Genomic DNA, 20537 nt, shown 5'->3' with positions numbered 1-20537 from the left:
AGGGCTATTTTCAGGTCTCTCCAGAGATGTTTGATCGGGTTCAAGTCCGGGCTCTAGCTGGGCCACTCAAGGACATTCAGAGACTTGTCCCAAAGCCACTCCTGCGTTGTCTTGGCTGTGTGCTTAGGGTCGTTGTCCTGTTGGAAGGTGAACCTTTGCCCCAGTCTGAGGTCCTGAGCGCTCTGAAACAGGTTTTCATCAAGGATCTCTCTGTGCTTTTCTACGTTCATCTTTCCCTTGATCCTGACTAGACTTCCAATCCCACCATCATGCCTCACCGTAGGGATGGTGCCAGGTTTCCTCCAGACTTGACGCTTGGCATTCAGTCCAAACAGTTCAATCTTTGTTTCATCAGACAAGAGAATCTTGTTTCTCATGGTCTGAGTCCTTTGGGTGCCTTTTGGCCACTCTACCATAAAGGCCTGATTGGTGGAGTGCTGCAGAGATGGTTTTCCTTCTGGAAGGTTCTCCCATCTCCACAGAGGAACTCTGGAGCGCTGTCAGTGACCATCAGGTTCTTGGTCACCTTTCTGACCAAGGTTCGTCTCCCTCAATTGCTCAGTTTGGCCGGGCGGCCAGTTCTAGGAAGAGTCTTGGGGGTTCCAAACTTCTTCCATTTAAGAATGATGGAGGCCACTGTGTTCTTGGGGACCTTCAATGCTGCAGACCTTTTTTGGTACCCTTCCCCAGATCTGTGCCTCGACACAATCCTGTCTCGGAGCTCTGCGGACAATTCCTTTGACTTCATGGCGTGATTTTTCCACGGACATGTCAACTGTGGGAACTTATATTGACAGGTGTGTGCCTTTCCAAATCATTTCCAATCAATTGAATTTACCACAGGTGGACTCCAATCATGTTGTAGAAACATCTCAAGGATGATCAATGGAAACAGGATACACCTGCACTCAATTTCGAGTCTCATAGCAAAGGGGCTGAATACTTATGTAAATAAGGTATCTGTTTTTTATTTTTAATAAATTCGCAACGTTTTCGCTTTGTCTTTATGGGGCATTGTGTGTAGATTGATGAGGAAAAAAGCAAGCTAATATAGTAGCATACTTGTAAACACACCAGCCGTGGCAACAAGACATGGACGATGTTTATGCCTAGCTCTAGTACATTTATTTACTCCTCATGGAGTCATGGAAAGATTTAGCAAAGGTGACTTACACTAGTTCCTGGTGCTGAGCTTGATGTTGATGAAGCTGCAGATGTTGATGGGATCGGACTCTGTAAATAAAACACATAGACGAGCGACATTAACATCTGCGGTAGTTAGTTAGCTAGCTAAGTAACAGTTCGATATGGTCTGGTAGGCTGTAGCTAACGTACCCTAAAGTAGCTAACATTAGCATGCAAAGTTACAAATCACATCGGCAGATAGCAGCTGGCTAATTACATTGATTTGCGTTGGAATGTCTAGTCAGCGTATTATGAAAGCTAGCTAGCAACATGTAGTTTGTAGTTTGCTACCTAATTTAGATACGTTACCTCTGCTCGACTTGTTTTCTGCTGCGCTGATGTTGGCTGATTGGATGCCTTCCTCTTTGAATTGATGGGGGAAACAATGGAATAGCTTCACTTTTCAACGTTCTATGACCTGGCAACCCCATCAATTCAGATCATATTTTTCAGGTCATTTTCGAAATCCGCAGGCTGAAAGTGCTGGCCTTAAACACAGAATTCTCCACGGGAGGATTCACATTATAAGCAGCGTTCTTTATTGCCGCCAGCCACTGTCGGCTCCGAGGAATATCTCCGGCAGGTAACTGATGAAATGTTACCCCAGAAGCCTGTACTTGCTTGTAGTTGCACATACACTAAACTTTGCAGTTGTTGTTAACACAAAAATAAAAATAGATAGTTGTTGTCAGCTGATGTTCTATGGCTGGTCCAGTGAGTAATATTAGCTACCTGTTGACGCCCATTCTCAGCTCAACTGGATCCACCTCGACAGGGGTGGAACTACATCCTGTAATCGCTATCAGTTCTGGATATTGTGGTTAGCTTACAACCGGGAAATATAGCTGGCCCTTTCCTACTGTTCAGATGCAGAAACGCATGTATTTGCGTGTAGTGAGGAAATTCAAGATGTGTATGACACATATTATATCTTAATAACATATTCATGGTCTTATACTGTGAAAGAGCAGCGGTGAAATGTCCCTTTCATTTTGGGGCTGCATGTCTACAACTTCAGGATAATTTAAACAGACAAACAATTTGTTTTGTCAGTCAATGTAGAGCTAGCTATCTAACTATGTAAGTAAGCTAGCAACAACCATTTGTTTTGTCAGTCAATGTAGAGCTAGCTTTCTAACTATGTAAGTAAGCTAGCAACAACCATTTGTTTTGTCAGTCAATGTAGAGCTAGCTATCTAACTATGTAAGTAAGCTAGCAACAACCATTTGTTTTGTCAGTCAATGTAGAGCTAGATATCTAACTATGTAAGTAAGCTAGCAACAACCATTTGTTTTGTCAGTCAATGTAGAGCTAGCTATCTAACTATGTAAGTAAGCTAGATTTGTTTTGTCATCAATAAGCTATGTAAGTAAGCTAGCAACAACCATTTGTTTTGTCAGTCAATGTAGAGCTAGATATCTAACTATGTAAGTAAGCTAGCAACAACCATTTGTTTTGTCAGTCAATGTAGAGCTAGCTATCTAACTATGTAAGTAAGCTAGCAACAACAATTTGCTAAGCAGCTGGTTAAGTCACTGCATCAATGTCCTTGCTATGCATTTTTGCAGGAGATAGCCACTGCTTTGTTTTTATTTTCTCACAATTGCAAACTATTAAATCACTGTCACAACATTTGTCATACATTTGCTAGTTATTCTGCCTATTTCATGCAAGGTCATACGCGAGCACAGGGACATCATAAATCAGGAACTATGTTTTCGTTTACTAAATGGCAGATGCTTTGGAATTTAAAAAATATTGAAAATTGAGTTCCACATCCTACAAGACAGATCGGTTGAGGGACGTGCATCGCTTAGGAGTGACGCCATCTGAATCGAGACAATGGCTTAAGGTCTGATAAGTTACAAGTTTATTAAAACCGGTTGCTCAAAGCCAGATCGGGAGGACACACTCTGTGCGTCCCAAATGGCACACTATCCCCTATATAGTGCACTACGTTTGACCAGGCCTAATTTGGATCTGGTCAAAAGCAGTGTACTTAATAAGGATTAGGTTCCGATTTATTCAACTTATTTACATTTTAGTAATTTAGCCCAGGGTTTCCCAAACTCAGTCCTGGGTCAAACAAATGTGACTATGGTTTCTGTTTCCCTCTGAAATTGCCTTTGAAAGCTGGGCTATTTGTCACCATGTCAAAATTAATATTAGTTGAGGCTTTGGAGAACTCTCCCCCCCCTCTCTCGCTCTTTAACACACACTGCTGGTCTGTGATAGGCGACTGTCCAAGTAAACAGTTCACTGACTCTATGCACACTTACAAGACTATATACATACATTACTGTATATATTCACTCACTCACACTACACTGACAATCTCACACTCATTCACACATATACTACATACGCACACACACACCGACACAACACAAACACATGTACACACACTCGTGCATACCGACACAGTACAAACACACATACGCACACACATTCACACTTTTACACTCATCATATGCTGCTGCTACTCTGTCACTTTACCCTGCCTTAATATTTACCTCAAGTACCTCTTACTCGTGCACATTGATATGGTACTTGTACTCCCTGTGTATAGCTCCACATTGATCTGGTACTGGTACTCTCTGTATATAGCTCCACATTGAGCTGGTACTGGTACTCTCTGTATATAGCTCCACATTGATCTGGTACTGGTACTCCCTGTGTATAGCTCCACATTGATCTGGTACTGGTACTCTTTGTATATAGCTCCACGTTGATCTGGTACTGGTACTCCCTGTGTATAGCTCCACATTGATCTGGTACTGGTACTCCCTGTGTATAGCTCCACATTGATCTGGTACTGGTACTCTCTGTACATAGCTCCACATTGATCTGGTACTGGTACTCTTTGTACATAGCTCCACATTGATCTGGTACTGGTACTGCCTGTATATAGCTCCACATTGATCTGGTACTGGAACTGCCTGTATATAGCTCCACATTGATCTGGTACTGCCTGTATATAGCTCCACATTGATCTGGTACTGGTACTGCCTGTATATAGCTCCACATTGATCTGGTACTGGTACTTCCTGTATATAGCTCCACATTGATCTGGTACTGGTACTGCCTGTATATAGCTGCACATTGATCTGGTACTGGTACTGCCTGTATATAGCTCCACATTGATCTGGTACTGTTACTGCCTGTATATAGCTCCACATTGATCTGGTACTGGTACTGCCCATATATAGCTCCACATTGATCTGGTACTGGTACTGCCTGTATATAGCTCCACATTGATCTGGTACTGGTACTGCCTGTATATAGCTCCACATTGATCTGGTACTGGTACTGCCTGTATATAGCTCCACATTGATCTGGTACTGGTACTGCCTGTATATAGCTCCACATTGATCTGGTACTGGTACTGCCTGTATATAGCTCCATTCTTGTGTATTTTATTCCTCTTGTGTTACTATGTTTCTTTTATAATTATTTGTTTACTCTACATTGTTGGGCATGGCTCATAAGCAAGCATTTCATAGTAAAGTCTACACTGTTGTATTAGCCACATGTGACAAATTCATTTTGATCAAATTTTTCCATTCCATTGGTTCACTAAGCTTGTAGCATCCCATACCTTACCAGCAAATGGTGTGAGACTTCCTTATAAAGATGTAGAATCATTCAGACTCTCTCCAATGCTGAGAGCCCCCGCTTGTTGGGGAGTTGCAGAGAAGAGCCAAGATTGTAATCACGAAATTGGGGTGAAGAAGTGGATAAAAAAAGTATATAATGTACTGTATATATATACTACCGGTCGAAAGTTTTAAAACACTTACTCATTCAAGGGTTTTTCTTTATTTTTACTAAACAATGAAATAACACATATGATATCATGAAGTAACCCAAAATGTGTTAAACAAATCAAAATATATTTTATATTTGAGATTCTTCAAATAGCCAACCTTTGCCTTGATGACAGCTTTGCAGACTCTTGGCATTCTCTCAACCAGCTTCACCTGGAATGCTTTTCCAACAGTCTTGAAGGAGTTCCCACATATGCTGAACGCTTGTTGGCTGTGAGAGTGTGCAAAGCTGTTATCAAGGCAAAGGGTGGCTACTTTGAAGAATTTATTTAACACTTTTTTGGTTACTTTATGATTCCATGTGTTATCTCATAGTTTTTGATGTCTTCACTATTATTGTACAATGTAGAAAATAATCCAAATAAAGAAAAACCCTTGAATGAGTAGGATGTTCTAAAACTTTTGACCGGTAGTGTATATGTAAGTATTTTTCACATCTCCATGACAACTGTGAATGACTCTAACGACCGTATTATCACGTTGTGGTTCCATCTGGTCGTGTTGCTCGCGCTCTGTATCAGGATTACACCCTCAGATGTTTCCCAATGTGGCATGTGAGGCAGAGCGTGACAGCTACACAAACACACACACACGAGGATGCACACACTCACACCCACACACCAGTGGCAGTCAGTGCTGTTTAAGATTAGGAGGACGGGACCAACTTTACACTCGTAGGAATTGGCCTATATTCAAATGTTTCTTACAGAATAAATGTGAAAATGCATATGCATAAGAGTGGTAGCAATTGAAAGGTAACAGTTTGGAGATTAGGGGAAAAATTATTCAATTGAGGACACAGCATTTCACCTGACACAAGACTGAATCCTAACATTACACTGTTGATTTGATGTGGATTTGACATTTATTGTACTTTTCTCTGCATTTGTTTATATCGAAATGTAAAATACTTTGATTACATTCCCTGACATGATAAAAATATGAAAGGAAAATGTGGGGGGGTGCAACATAAGACGAAAAAGACAAGGGTTTGAGTGAGAGGTCAAACTGCTGTCTCCAAGTGGCCACACACCTCTCTAAAGCGTGCACAGTTCCTCAGTCATTTCAATGCACTTTTATGAATCTAAGAAGAGTCTTCAACTAGAAGGTGTTTTTGAGCTCTTCTAGCTGGGCCGTTGAGGAACTAGACCAAGAACACTTGTCGTTGTTTTGTTTGGAACACAACCCTGCGTCTCTGCCATCACAGAATTACTGTTGTTGTTTACGCAATCAAAAACATCTTATTATAAATGAAAGGAGTCTTGATACACTGGCATAGTGGAAACTCCCACAGCAACCGCAAGGCGGAGGGGCCTACAAGCTCTGAGGTCTCATGCGCCCGTCATCTCACGTCTATGCCAAAATATAATAATTTTGACATGTAGCAAGCGAAATATTTGTGTTGTCCAATCTACATGGGTAGTCGGTGAGCCAGACAGACAGTATACACTGAGTGAACAAAACATTAAGGACACCTTCCTAATATTGAGTTGCACACTATCGCAGGTGGAAGCTAGTAGTCCTACTGATGCATCAGATAGCACTAGCAACCTCCCAGTCCCGACAGAGAACTCACTGCCCGGGCTCGGCTTAATGTTCCAGTCTAGTTGGTGCTAAAGGAGATGAAAGGGGCGCGGCTCTGTTGCATCCTGCAGTGTCTGTGGCGTTTGGTGTGGCGTTCTTTTATGTTTTTAATTTGTACACTTAGTTTGTAAACTATCTGTCAATGACGGATTTACAGTGGTGGGGTTGGGACTGATCTTGTTGATGGTGTACATACCCGCTAGGAACGGACTAAATAATGAAAACGCTGATGGCAGCGGAATCCAATACAGCAGAGAGTTCTTACTACAATGCAACTCAAACACGAACGCCATGGATATCCCAATGGCGTGATGGATATCCCAATGGCGTGATGGATATCCCAATGGCGTGATGGATATCCCAATGGCGTGATGGATATCCCAATGGCGTGATGGATATCCCAATGGCCCATCTAATCCCGATTGTCTGCGAGTGGATTACAAACCTAAATGCAAACGTGGAAAACACGGGGGAATCAGACAAAGACTTAAAAAATGAAAGACCAAACCTCCCTTACCCACCACCTTGCTGATCAATGCACATGCACTGAGGGGGAAAACCAGGAGGCCTGTTTGCTGGCATTTACTGAGACTTGGCTGGATGACAGAGTCCTGTTCAGGGAAGTGGAGGCGGCCGGCTTCACTCTGGTTAGAACGGACGGTGATCTGACAGTCACAGGGAAACATCATGGCGGGGGCATCTGCCTGCTTGTCAGCGATCAGTGGTGTAAATCGATCCTGGTAAGAGAGACACTCTGTACCCCCGACATTGAACTGCTTTCTGTGCCACTGCGACCCTACTATCTGCCCAGTGAGTTCCACCAATTGTTTGTTACCGTTGTGTACATTCAACCAAAAGTGAATATAACAAAGGCATCAATGATGATTAATAATCTGTCACAGAAACTGGAATGCATCTCCCCTGACGCACCCACATTTATTTTAGGGGATTTTGACAACTGTACAATGCACAAAGTCCTGCGCACATACCACCAGTATGTGAAATGTCACACTAGGAAAAATAAGACTCTTGATTTGTGCTATGGGACAATACCAAATGTGTTTCTGCCACCACCAGACCTCCCCTGGGAACATCAGACCACAATGTTGTCTACCTCAGGCCAACCTACTGTCGCCTCCTGGAGAGGGAGAAACCTACAGTTAAAACTGTCCAGATCTGGAACGACAACAGTATCACTTGTCTCCAAGGGTGTTTTGACTGAACTAGAATTTCCCTGTATTTAGCGCCATCCATAATTCCTTCAATTCTGACCAGTTTCCCAGTCCCTGCCGATGAAAAACATGTTCTTGGGGTGATCACTGTGTTCTGGGGTGTTGGATTTGTGCCAGACATAGCATTTTCCTTGATGGCCAAAAAGCTACATTTTAGTCTCATCTGACCAGAGTACCTTCTTCCATATGTTTGGGGAGTCTTCCCACGTACCTTTTGGCGAACACCAAACGTGTTTGCTTATTTTTTTCTTTAAGCAATTACTTTTTTATGGCCACTCTTATGTAAAGCCCAACTCTGTGGAGTGTATGGCTTAAAGTGGTCTTATGGACAGATACTCCAATCTCTGATGTGGAGCTTTGCAGCTCCTTCAGGGTTATCTTTGGTCTCTTTGTTGCCTCTCTGATTAATGCCTTCCTTGCCTGGTCTGTGAGTTTTGGTGGGCGTCCCTCTCTTGGCAGGTTTGTTGTGGTGCCATATTCTTAAACATTTTTAATAATGGATTTAATGGTGCTCCGTGGGATGTTCAAAGTTTTGGATATTTTTGATAACCCAACCCAGATCTGTACGTCTTTGTCCCTGTACATCTTTGTCGCAACTTTGTCCTTGACCTGTTTAGAGAGCTCCTTGGTCTTCATGGTGCCGCTTGCTTGCTGGTGCCTCTTGCTTAGTGGTGTTGCAGACTCTGGGGCCGTTCAGAACAGGTGTATATATACTGAGATCATGTGACACTTAGATTGCACACAGGTGGACTTTATTTTGTGGATGTTGGACTTCCTGAGCCAATGGTCACAGCGGGTCAAAACAGGTCCCCAAAGTGTAGAGCAGACCAACACAGGCTCTCCTCAGGGATGTGTTTTCTCCCCACTCCTGTACATCTTGTACACTAATAGTTGTACTAGTTCCCATCCTGACAGACACCTCGTTATGTTCGTTGATGACACTGCCTTGATCAACCTGTTGCATGATGATGAGGAACACCATGGCCCGGTCCTAGATTACTTTGTAGAGTGGTGTGACGAATCACACTTGCTCCTCAATACCAACAAGACCAAAGAGATAGACTTCAGGAAGCGTATCTCTGCAACATCTATCAGAGGTCAGAACATAGAGATTGTAGAGGAACACAAATATATGGGTGTTCTCTTGGATAATAAGCTTCAGTGAAGTAAATGTACAGACCTGATCTACAAAAAGAGTCAATAGAGACTTTCTAAAAAGGCTGGGATCTTTTAATGTTAATTTTACTATACTGACTCTGTTTTACAAATCTTTAATTGAGAGTATTTTAACTTTTCGTATTGTTTGTTGGTTTGGCAATGCCACTGTCAGCCAGAGAAATATGAATGATTATCACCACAGCAAGCAAGGTACTGGGAGTCAAACAGACAGGCCTGGATGAGATCTTTAAGGTCAGGGCCCTCAGCAAGGTACTTTGAGTAAAACAGACAGGCCTGGATGAAATCTTTAAGGTCAGGGCCCTCAGCAAGGTACTTTGAGTAAAACAGACAGGCTTGGATGAGTTCTTTAAGGTCAGGGCCCTCAGCAAGGTACTTGTAGTCAAACAGACAGACAGGCCTGGATGAGATCTTTAAGGTCAGGGCCCTCCCCAAGGTACTTGGAGTCAAACAGACAGGCCTGGATGAGATCTTTAAGGTCAGGGCCCTCCACAAGGTACTTGGAGTCAAACAGACAGGCCTGGATGAGATATTTAAGGTCAAGGCCCTCAGCAAGGTACTTGGAGTCAAACAGACAGGCCCCCATGGGGACAATAAAGTAAGTAAAGTAAAGTGACAGTGGCCTTGCTCATCCTCTTCTTCCTCCCCTCGAGAATAGTGACAGTTCCTCTAGTGAGAATATGGGTCCTCCATCTCTTCCTCTCCCAGAAAACCAAGTTGATGACTGCCAGAGACCCAGCGGTGCTCATGAGAGCGGCATCGAAAATTCATTCTACAATCTACAATGTTTTGAATTTCCCCCTTTAATTACTGAACAAGTAAATACTGTGCATTATTGCCGCAGGCCAGCATTCTGAATAGCAGCATTGCGACACTATAGATTCGTGAAACATCAACATTAGGCTTAACATGAGGAAATGGCGACCAAATACAAATAAACATGTATCCATTAAAGAAAGTTATAGGGTACTACAAGCACTAGCATTCAGGTGTGAATCACAACAGACAAACATAGTCTCATTCTGTTCAGAGCAACCCAGGGTATGACGCCATGTCATCTTGTAACTGTACAAACATAGTGATCATCAACAGTGAGACTGTATATGAGTTTTATGATAAGAAAATGTGAAGTGCACATTTGGACTCACAGGTGTTTGGCTTGTTTGTATGACATCAAAGTGGAATTTATTATAATCCTCAACGTCTCATTTTACAAAATACATTAGGTCCTCTTCATTTACAGCATTTCCCTCACTCAGACAACAAAAAGTGTGCTAAAGGTGCCCAACTAGTGGGAGGGATGGGACCAACTTCTTGTGCGTGCGATGCTCAAGGTCAAAACTCATACAGCGCATTGAAGTGCAGAGCCTGAGCTCTGACGTAATTTATAGCATGCTACTGTACAAGCACTGTATTCCAATTTAAGCACTTATTAGTGCCCAAATCTGCCATTTTCAACCCTTATACGAGCATGGCCTTATTTCTATTATAGCATATTGGATGACTGTCATTCATATTCCATTGACCAAGCTCAATGTAACATTGGTAGGTTCAGGTCACTATACGATGCTCGAATTTGCCCTATACCCATCATGAGGTTGTGTCACGCCCTGATCTTAGAGATCCTTTTTATGTCTCTATTTTGTTTGGTCAGGGCGTGAGTTGGGGTGGGCATTCTATGTTGTGGGTTCTATGTTTTCTATTTCTGTGTGTTTGGCCGGGTGGGGTTCTCAATCAGAGGCAGCTGTCTATCGTTGTCTCTGATTGATAACCATACTTAGGTAGCCTTTTTCCAGCTGTGTTTTGTGGGTAGTTGTTTTCTGTTTTGTGTGTCTACACCAGATAGAACTGTTTCGTTTGTGTCTCTTTGATAATTTTTGTTCTAGTGTTGGGTTATAATAAAAATCATGGATGCGTACCACCACCGTACCAGTGGGGGAGAAGTTTACATACACTAAGTTGACTGTGCCTTTAAACAGCTTGGAAAATTCCAGAAAATTATATCATGGCTTTAGAAGCTTCTGATAGGCTAATTGACACCATTTGAGTCAATTGGAGATGTCCCTGTGGCTGTATTTCAAGGCCTACCTTCAAACTCAGTGCCTCTTTGCTTGACATCATGGGAAAATCAAAAGAAATTAGCCAAGACCTCAGATTTTTTTTGTAGACATCCACAAGTCTGGTTCATCCTTGGGAGCAATTTCCAAATGCCTGAAGGTACCACGTTGTTCTGTATAAACACCATGTGACCACGCAGCCGTCATACTACTCCGGAAGGAGGCGTATTCTGTCTCCTAGAGAGGAACATACTTTGGTGCGAAAAGTGCAAATCAATCCCAGAATAACAGCAAAAGGACCTTGTGAAGATGCTGGAGGAAACGGGTACAAAAGTATCTATAGTAAAAAGTGTCCTATATCAACATAACCTGAAAGGCCGCTCAGCAAGGAAGAAGCTACTGCTCCAAAACCGCCATAAAAAAGTCTGACTACGGTTTGCAACTGCACATGGGGACAAAGATTGTACTTTTTGGAGAAATGTCCTCTCATCTGATGAAACAAAAATAGAACTGTTTGGCCATAATGACCATCGTTATGTTTGGAGGAAAAAGTGGAGGCTTGCAAGCCGAAGAACACCATCCCAACCGTGAAGCACGGGGGTGGCAGCATCATGTTGTGGGGGTGCTTTGCTGCAGGAGGGACTGGTGCACTACATAAAATAGATGGCATCATGAGGGAGGAAAATGATGTGGATATATTGAAGCAACATCTCAAGACATCAGTCAGGAAGTTAAAGCTTGGTCGCAAATGGGTCTTCCAAATGGACAATGACCCCAAGCATACTTCAAAAGTTGTGGCAAAATGGCTTAAGGACAATGAAGTCAAGGTATTGGAGTGGCCATCACAAAGCCCTGACCTCAATCCCATAGAAGATTTGTGGGCAGAACTGAAAAGCATGTGAATAAGGAGGCCTTCAAACCTGACTCAGTTACACCAGCTCTGTCAGGAGGAATGGGCCAAAATTCTTCCAAATTATTGTGGGAAGCTTGTGGAAGGCTAACCGAAATGTTTGACCCAAGTTAAACAATTTAAAGGCAATGCTACCAAATACTAATTGAGTGTATGTAAACATGTGACCCATTGGGAATGTGATGAAAGAAATCAAAGCTGAAATGAATCCCTCTCTACTATTATTCTGACATTTCACATTCTTAAAATAAAGTGGTGATCCTAACTGTGAAAACTGAGTTTAAATGTATTTGGCTAAGGTGTATGTAAACTTCTGACTTCAACTGTAGGTGCACAGGTCAAGAGACAAATTGGAGTAATCAAGACAGTGACACATTCAATACTGCATTGCACACTCTTCCCTGCATCCAGCTTATCTGGATTCATTAGTCCGAACTGAACCAAAACAAGAGTTTCTATTGGACAAATTCAGGTAGGCCCTCCCCATTTTATTCAGTTTGCTTCCATTTAAAAATCATTTGCAACAGAATTGGCGGAATGAATACACCCTGAACACTTGCACACACAGTTGACTTTCATAGCAGCCACATACAGCATCATCACTTTGCTTGTTGTATAATTCCTTCTCTCATCTACACGCTCTCCTCCTCACCTTCTCTTGTGGACTTCAGTGCACAACACAACAGCTGTCTGTGAGCAGGCGCAATAACCTGTCCAAGCCAAACCGTCATACCATAACCGCTAACAGCTACACAGCCTACATCGTTGTCACCATATTAAAGTCAACAAACTAGAACTAACGGATTAGTAAACCTACAATCCATGTGTACAATCACTCAGGACTGTGTATGGCAAGCAGTTTAGCAGTTACACTGGTGGGCCTAGGTGGCAATAAATTATTACAACAGAAAGCTTACCTTGACTAGGAAAAGTTGCAGTATTGGATAACTTTAGCCAGCTAGCTAACATAAATAACATTCCTCCCTGTTTGAGTCAGATTGTTGAGTAGGCTAAATTTGCTGCATTAGCTAAGTATGTCTCTGCTGTCTCTGCTGCTTCTCCTTCATTTTTGAAGAAATTAATTAGTTCAAAACTGTTCAACTATTGTCCAACTATTCACCACATTTTATGCGCTGCAGTGCTAGCTAGCTGTTTTCAGTACCATTATCTGATTCTTTGATTGGATGGACAACATGTCAGTTTATACTGCAAGAGCTCTGGTAGGTTGGAGGATGTCTCCGGAAGTCATCAGAATTACATTTACATTACATTTACATTTAAGTCATTTAGCAGACGCTCTTATCCAGAGCGACTTACAAATTGGTGCGTTCACCTTAAGACATCCAGTGGAACAGCCACTTTACAATAGTGCATCTAAATATTTTAAGGGGGGGTGAGAAGGATTACTTTATCCTATCCTAGGTATTCCTGAAAGAGGTGGGGTTTCAGGTGTCTCCGGAAGGTGGTGATTGACTCCGCTGTCCTGTGTAATTACTAAATTATAATTATTAATTACTGTGTAAGTCTATGGAAGGGGGTGAGAACCATGAGCCTCCTAGGTTTTGTGTTGAAGTTAATGTACCCAGAGGAGGAAGGCAAATAGCTGTCCTCTGGCTACACCATGGTGCTATCCTAGAGGGTGCTGTTGAGGCTACTGCAGACCTTCAATGCAAAACAGTGTGTTTAATCAGTTATTTGGTGACGTGAATATATTTAATATAGTTTTATCTAAAAGGGATAACCTTTTTAAAGGAAGTTGATGTATAGCATTTACTCATACTTTTTACTTTTATTCAAGTATGAGATTAAGTACTTTTTCCACCACTGTACTTAAGTACATTTACAAACAAATGTTTTTTTTACTTTTACTCAAGTAATATTGTAATGGGTGACTCACTTTTACTTTAGTCATTTTCTATTGAGGTATCTCTACTTCTACTCAAGTATGACAATTGAGTTATTTTTCCACCACTGCGATTTGCTCATCTTCATCAAATCCATTCACATTCAATTACTGTAGTTGCCTCCATTGTAAAAACTGTCCCTTCTCTCTCTCTCTCCCACTGTTTCTGCTGTGATACAATGACCTCACACAGACATCTTACAGTAAATCTACAGATCATTAAGCCTCAACGAGTATTTCATATAGAACTATTATTACTCTTCCTCAAGTCATTATTATGTACCTTTTTAGCGTACAGTTTAGGTACTTTAATACTCACTAATTGTATTTATTTTACCTTTATTTTACTAGGCAAGTCAGTTAAGAACAAATTCTTATTTTCAATGACGGCCTAGGAACAGTGGGTTAACTGCCTGTTCAGGGGCAGAACGACAGATTTGTACCTTGTCAGCTCGGGGATTCGAACTTGCAACCTTTCGGTTACTAGTCCAACGCTCTAACCACTATGCTACCCTGCCGCCCCACTAAGCCTCTTTTATTTTGCCATAAGGAAGCGGAAATGGTAACATACAGACTTCTACAACTCATAATACTCGAACTTGTGATTAAGTTTTTGTCACGACTCCGACCGAAGGACACTCCCCTTCCCGTTCGGGTGGCGCTCGGCGGTCGTCGTCGCCGGCCTACTAGCTACTACTGATTATTTCCTCCCCCTCCTTATGTGTTGATTGAGTGCACCTGTTGTGAATTAGGTAGTAGGCTTTATTAGTCAGCCGGCCCGCAGAGTTCCTTGTGCGGGATTAATTATTGTGACCATCTGTTTTAGTGTACTTGTGTGCACGTCTATGGGTTTTTGTGTTTCCCATTTTGTGGGTTTTCCCAGGACAGTTTAGTCCTCCTGTTTGTTCATTACGCCGTGTGTGTTCGTGTGGGTTGGCTTATGTTCACCGTTTTGTCGGTGCATTTAAATGGCACTCACCTGAACTCTCTGCTTCCTGCGCTTGACTCCTCACCCACTACACTCAGATCGTTACAGTTTTGATAATCACTAATGCTGTCCAGGCACTGGTATTTAGTTATATACTGTATACTTACATCATACACATGTAGTATGCATAAAAAAAACTCTCCAAAGCTCTATATTTCATAAATGAATGCTTTACAAGTCATGAATAAGGGATCGTAACCACACATGCATTGGTGCTGAGGAAAGCAGGAATTGTCATTTATATGGTTACTTTACATAATACACATAAACCTACACATCTCTTAAACACATTCTAAACAACTTATACATTTAAAGTAAAACATTCTAATTCCCTCATAAATGTATGGATGTCATCATTTATTGTTCATAAACCTGCAGGCAGATTTAACTGTAACTGACTGAGCGCAATAACCATTCCTCACTAGGGTTATGGCAATCAATAACAAAACAATATAATGTCCTGGGACCTCAAGTCACTGAGGAGTGGAGCTCGTGACATCCACTTACGCCAATCCATAAACATTCGCCATATACAAGATTGCTCAGTAACTCAATCCTAAACACTATAACTCAACACTTAATGGTCAATACACTCTGTATGGAAAACACTGTACAGTTCATAAAACTAACACGCACTGACTCATTACGTAAGACTCTATACCCACCGTGACTCCGGCCTGATTTTGTGCTTCTAAGCCTTCTTAAACATTGCTTCTGTTTTTTGCATTGGATTGGTCTATTTCTTCTGCAACCGCTGATAGCGACCAGCGGTTGACAGGGGCTGAACTAGAGAGGTGTTTGTGAGAAGGGTGGATCTCGAAAACGGTTCTTCTCATAAAAACGTCTGAAAGGACAAATGGTTTGAGCTACAAACTATTCACAAGCCACAGAGTCCCTTCAGAAAGTATTTTAAATGGTGTTGGTGTTACAGTCTGAATTTAAAAGATTCTATGTCACTGGCCTACTCAATGCCCCATAATGTCAGAGTTGTAACTAATTAATGACAAATGAAAAGCTGAAATGTTTTGAGTCAATAAGTATTCAAACCCTTTGTGAAGGCAAGCCTAAATAAGTTCAGGAGTTTAAAAAGTCTTAACAAATGAAATACGTTGCAAGGACTCTGTGCTCAATAATAGTGTTCGTGAAAGACTACCTCATCTCTGTATCCACACATACAGATAATTGTAAGGTCCCTCAGTCGAGAAGTGAATTTCAAACACAGATTCAACCACAAATACCAGGGAGGTTTTCCAATGCCTCGCAAAGAAGGGCCTCTATTGGTAGATGGGTAAAAAAAGGAGACTTGAAATATCCTTTTGAGCATTATGAAGTTATTAATTACACTTTGGATGGTGTATTAATACACCCACTCACTACACAGATACAGTCGTCCTTCTAACTCAGTTGCTGGAGAGGAAGGAAACCACTCAGGGATTTCACCAAGAGACCAATGGTGACTTTAAAACAGTTACTGAGTTGAATGGCTGTGATATGACAAAACTGAGACTGGAACAACAACATTGTAGTTACTCCACAATACTAACCTAATTGGCAGAGTGAAAAGAATGAAGCCTGTACAGAATAAAACATTCCAAAACATGCATCCAGATTGAAACAAGGCAATAAATGAATACTGCAAAAAATGTGGCAAAGCCAATCACTTTTGGTCCTGAATACAAAGTGTTATGTTTGGGACAAATCCAATACAACACAATATTTTCAAGCATAATGGTGGCTGCATCATGTTATGGGTATGCTTGTAATTGTTAAGGACTGGGGAGTTTTTCCAGGATAAAAAATAAACGGAATGGAGCTAAGCACAGGCAAAATCCTAGAGGAAAACCAGGGTCAGTCTGCTTTCCACCAGACACTGGGAGACTAACTCACCTTTCAGCAGGACTATAACCTAAAACATAAGGCCAAATCTACACTGGAGTTGCTTACCAAGAAGACGGTGAATGTTCCTGAGTGGCAGAGTTACAGTTTTGACTTAAATCTGCTTGAAAATCTATGGCAAGACCTGAAAATGGTTGTGTAGCACTGATTAACAACCAATTTGACGGAGCTTCAATGAATTTGCGAACATTTCTAAAAACATGTTTCACCTTGTCATTATGGGGTATTGTGTGTAGATGGGTAAAACATGTTTTTCACTTTTAATCCATTTTGAATTCAGGCTGTAACACAACAAAATGTGGAATACGTCAAGGGGTATGAATGATTTCTGAAGGCACTGTAAGAGTCGTTAGAAGGTAAGGGCTTCTGTTCTTCTACATAGATCATAGGAAATCCCAGGGCATAGTGTCTATAACCTGTAATATGCTCACATAGTTGCTGTCACAAACTCAGGTGGATATTCATTTCCAATGTATGTACTTTTTTATCACGTTTTTGCAACTGTTTGTCAAATTGTGTTGTATTTTACTTGTTGCCCTGAAAAGAAAATGGTAAAACACTTCAATGTGACACTTCTTGGTTCCATGTGGGTCTAATGCTTTATAACACATGAATGAATAAGCTACTACAACATTAAATCGTAAACACTATACGAATACTCATTACTTAAGCACCAATAACTCCTTGACTAAGCATGTATAACACATGAATAAGTGCTCATTACCACAATTACAACAGTAATTAATCTACGTACCGGTACTTCATGCCAGTGAGCTTGGCGGTGGACTCCTTGAGGTTGTGGTGGTAGCGGTTGGTAAAGGAGCCCAGGCTGCGGGCGATGAGGGCCACCGTACGGAAACGTGCCCGCGCCTGGCTGGCCGTGTTGGCACTGGTGGCATTCTGCTTGCTGTGCCCTCCATTCCCCGGGGGCCTCAGCCCTCCTCTTCCTCCGTCCTGGTCCGAACATGCAAACGACACCTGCATGGTGGTGGCTGTACTGTCGGTGGTGGTGGTGGTGGGCTGCTGGGGCTGCTTGCCAGCCTTGCTCCAGTCTTCACTGGGTTGTATGTGTCTGTAGTGTCTTTGTCTCTCCTGAAGTGGTTTTTGTCTCCTTTAGTGGTCATACACTTCACTGTTTTGTCGAAAAGTCCCCTCTCATTCTACCTCTTTCTCTCTGTTTGTTATACCTGGCTCTTAGCCCTTCTCTTTCTCTTCCCTCCGCTTCTCATACTAGTCTGTGCCACTGGGGAGGTTCTCCGGGAGTAGGGGACAGCGGGTCCACTGCAGTGGAGGGGTCTCCTTCACCCTCCAGCGTCGGCTAAACCCTCCAGTCAAGAACCAGGAGCGGGAGCGGACTGCACTGCATACAGAGCAACACACACAGCCACACACAGACTCGCTCACACACAGACTCGCTCACACACAGACTCTCTTACACACTCATAACCAAATCTTAACAGACCAACACACACACTCTCGCTCTCTCACACACAGACAAAAAAAATGAAGAGATTCCTGGATTGTCCTTAAACTTCAAGGAGAAGTGAGCTGTCCTGTGAGAAAAGCAGGTGTCCCACTAAGACTTGCATCCCAATCGGAACCTTTGGTAGTGTAGAGAGCTGATGTGCAAGCGTCCTAGCCCAGGAAATCCCGCTTCTAAAAGTCCACCATGCTGAGAAGAGAGGGACAGCTTCCAATGCTCTGCTCAGAAGGAAAACGTGGTGAAAGTGCTCCGTTTGATACAGAGACCCCAGAATGATAGTGAGGAAGTGAAGAAGAGGAGGAGGAGAAGGAGGAGGGAAAAGGACGAAGCATGATCCCTCTCTTCTGGAAGGAAAGGACTGGCTTACAATGAGAGGGGGAGTGAGTAGCCGAGAAGGAATGCATGCTGGTGAGTGTGAGAGTGAGCGAGGGAGTGATTGAAAGAGAGAGACAGGCTGCTGCCTCTAAATGACTGGCTGAAATAACCACAGTGTTTCCTCACTAGCGTCACACAGAGAGAGAACACAGTGTGGATGGAAGGGACAGAGCTGAAGCCAAGTGGTGTGTGTGTGTGTGTGTGTGTGTGTGTGTGTGTGTGTGTGTGTGTGTGTGTGTGTGTGTGTATCAGAGTGTTTGTTTATTGAGGTAGATGCTCAGTGGTAGTATAAGCATAGCTGCGTTAAGTACAGGTGCAGGGGGTGCTACAGCACTCCCTAGTGGTGAGACAGTAAAACTGCAGAAGAGGTATAAGAACTTGTGTTGTTGCAATTAAAAACTGTTATTATATTTTTTTCCATTTCATTATTGGTAAAAAATAATAATAATAATGGCTATAATATAGTGTAATATACTATATAAAAATGTAAATAAAATCTTCAAACTGTACAACATTTACATTACATTTACATTTAAGTCATTTAGCAGACGCTCTTATCCAGAGCGACTTACAAATTGGTGCTTTCACCTTATGACATCCAGTGGAACAGCCACTTTACAATAGTGCATCTAGGTCTTTTAAGGGGGGTGAGAAGGATTACTTTATCCTATCCTAGGTATTCCTTAAAGAGGTGGGGTTTCAGGTGTCTCCGGAAGGTGGTGATTGACTCCGCTGTCCTGGCGTCGTGAGGGACTTTGTTCCACCATTGGGGGGCCAGAGCAGCGAACAGTTTTGACTGGGCTGAGCGGGAACTGTACTTCCTCAGTGGTAGGGAGGCGAGCAGGCCAGAGGTGGATGAACGCAGTGCCCTTGTTTGGGTGTAGGGCCTGATCAGAGCCTGGAGGTACTGAGGTGCCGTTCCCCTCACAGCTCCGTAGGCAAGCACCATGGTCTTGTAGCGGATGCGAGCTTCAACTGGAAGCCAGTGGAGAGAGCGGAGGAGCGGGGTGACGTGAGAGAACTTGGGAAGGTTGAACACCAGACGGGCTGCGGCGTTCTGGATGAGTTGTAGGGGTTTAATGGCACAGGCAGGGAGCCCAGCCAACAGCGAGTTGCAGTAATCCAGACGGGAGATGACAAGTGCCTGGATTAGGACCTGCGCCGCTTCCTGTGTGAGGCAGGGTCGTACTCTGCGGATGTTGTAGAGCATGAACCTACAGGAACGGGCCACCGCCTTGATGTTAGTTGAGAACGACAGGGTGTTGTCCAGGATCACGCCAAGGTTCTTAGCGCTCTGGGAGGAGGACACGATGGAGTTGTCAACCGTGATGGCGAGATCATGGAACGGGCAGTCCTTCCCGGGAGGAAGAGCAGCTCCGTCTTGCCGAGGTTCAGCTTGAGGTGGTGATCCGTCATCCACACTGATATGTCTGCCAGACATGCAGAGATGCGATTCGCCACCTGGTCATCAGAGGGGGAAAGGAGAAGATTAATTGTGTGTCGTCTGCATAGCAATGATAGGAGAGACCATGTGAGGTTATGACAGAGCCAAGTGACTTGGTGTATAGCGAGAATAGGAGAGGGCCTAGAACAGAGCCCTGGGGACACCAGTGGTGAGAACGCGTGGTGAGGAGACAGATTCTCGCCACGCCACCTGGTAGGAGCGACCTGTCAGGTAGGACGCAATCCAAGCATGGGCCGCGCCGGAGATGCCCAACTCGGAGAGGGTGGAGAGGAGGATCTGATGGTTCACAGTATCGAAGGCAGCCGATAGGTCTAGAAGGATGAGAGCAGAGGAGAGAGAGTTAGCTTTAGCAGTGCGGAGTGCCTCCGTGATACAGAGAAGAGCAGTCTCAGTTGAATGACTAGTCTTGAAACCTGACTGATTTGGATCAAGAAGGTCATTCTGAGAGAGATAGC

The 20537-nt window shown here is 43.0% G+C and overlaps 1 protein-coding gene across 1 annotated transcript in view; it reads right to left on the bottom strand.

Moving 5' to 3' along the window:
- The window catches only part of LOC115102847 (voltage-gated potassium channel subunit beta-1-like), a 68255-nt gene extending 49590 nt beyond the window's left edge, over positions 1-18665 (bottom strand). Inside the window, exon 1 of the mRNA XM_029623220.2 lies at positions 17514-18665. Coding sequence (XP_029479080.1) covers positions 17514-17743 — 230 coding nt within the window. The 5' untranslated portion in view covers positions 17744-18665. The remainder of the gene's footprint in view (positions 1-17513) is intronic.
- Between the last annotated feature and the right edge of the window lie 1872 nt (positions 18666-20537).

The sequence above is a fragment of the Oncorhynchus nerka genome, linkage group LG20 (genome assembly GCF_034236695.1).
Source record: "Oncorhynchus nerka isolate Pitt River linkage group LG20, Oner_Uvic_2.0, whole genome shotgun sequence".
NCBI lineage: Eukaryota > Metazoa > Chordata > Actinopteri > Salmoniformes > Salmonidae > Oncorhynchus > Oncorhynchus nerka.
Note: the sequence above shows the minus strand (reverse complement) of the source record. Positions and strands in the feature narration are given on the sequence as shown.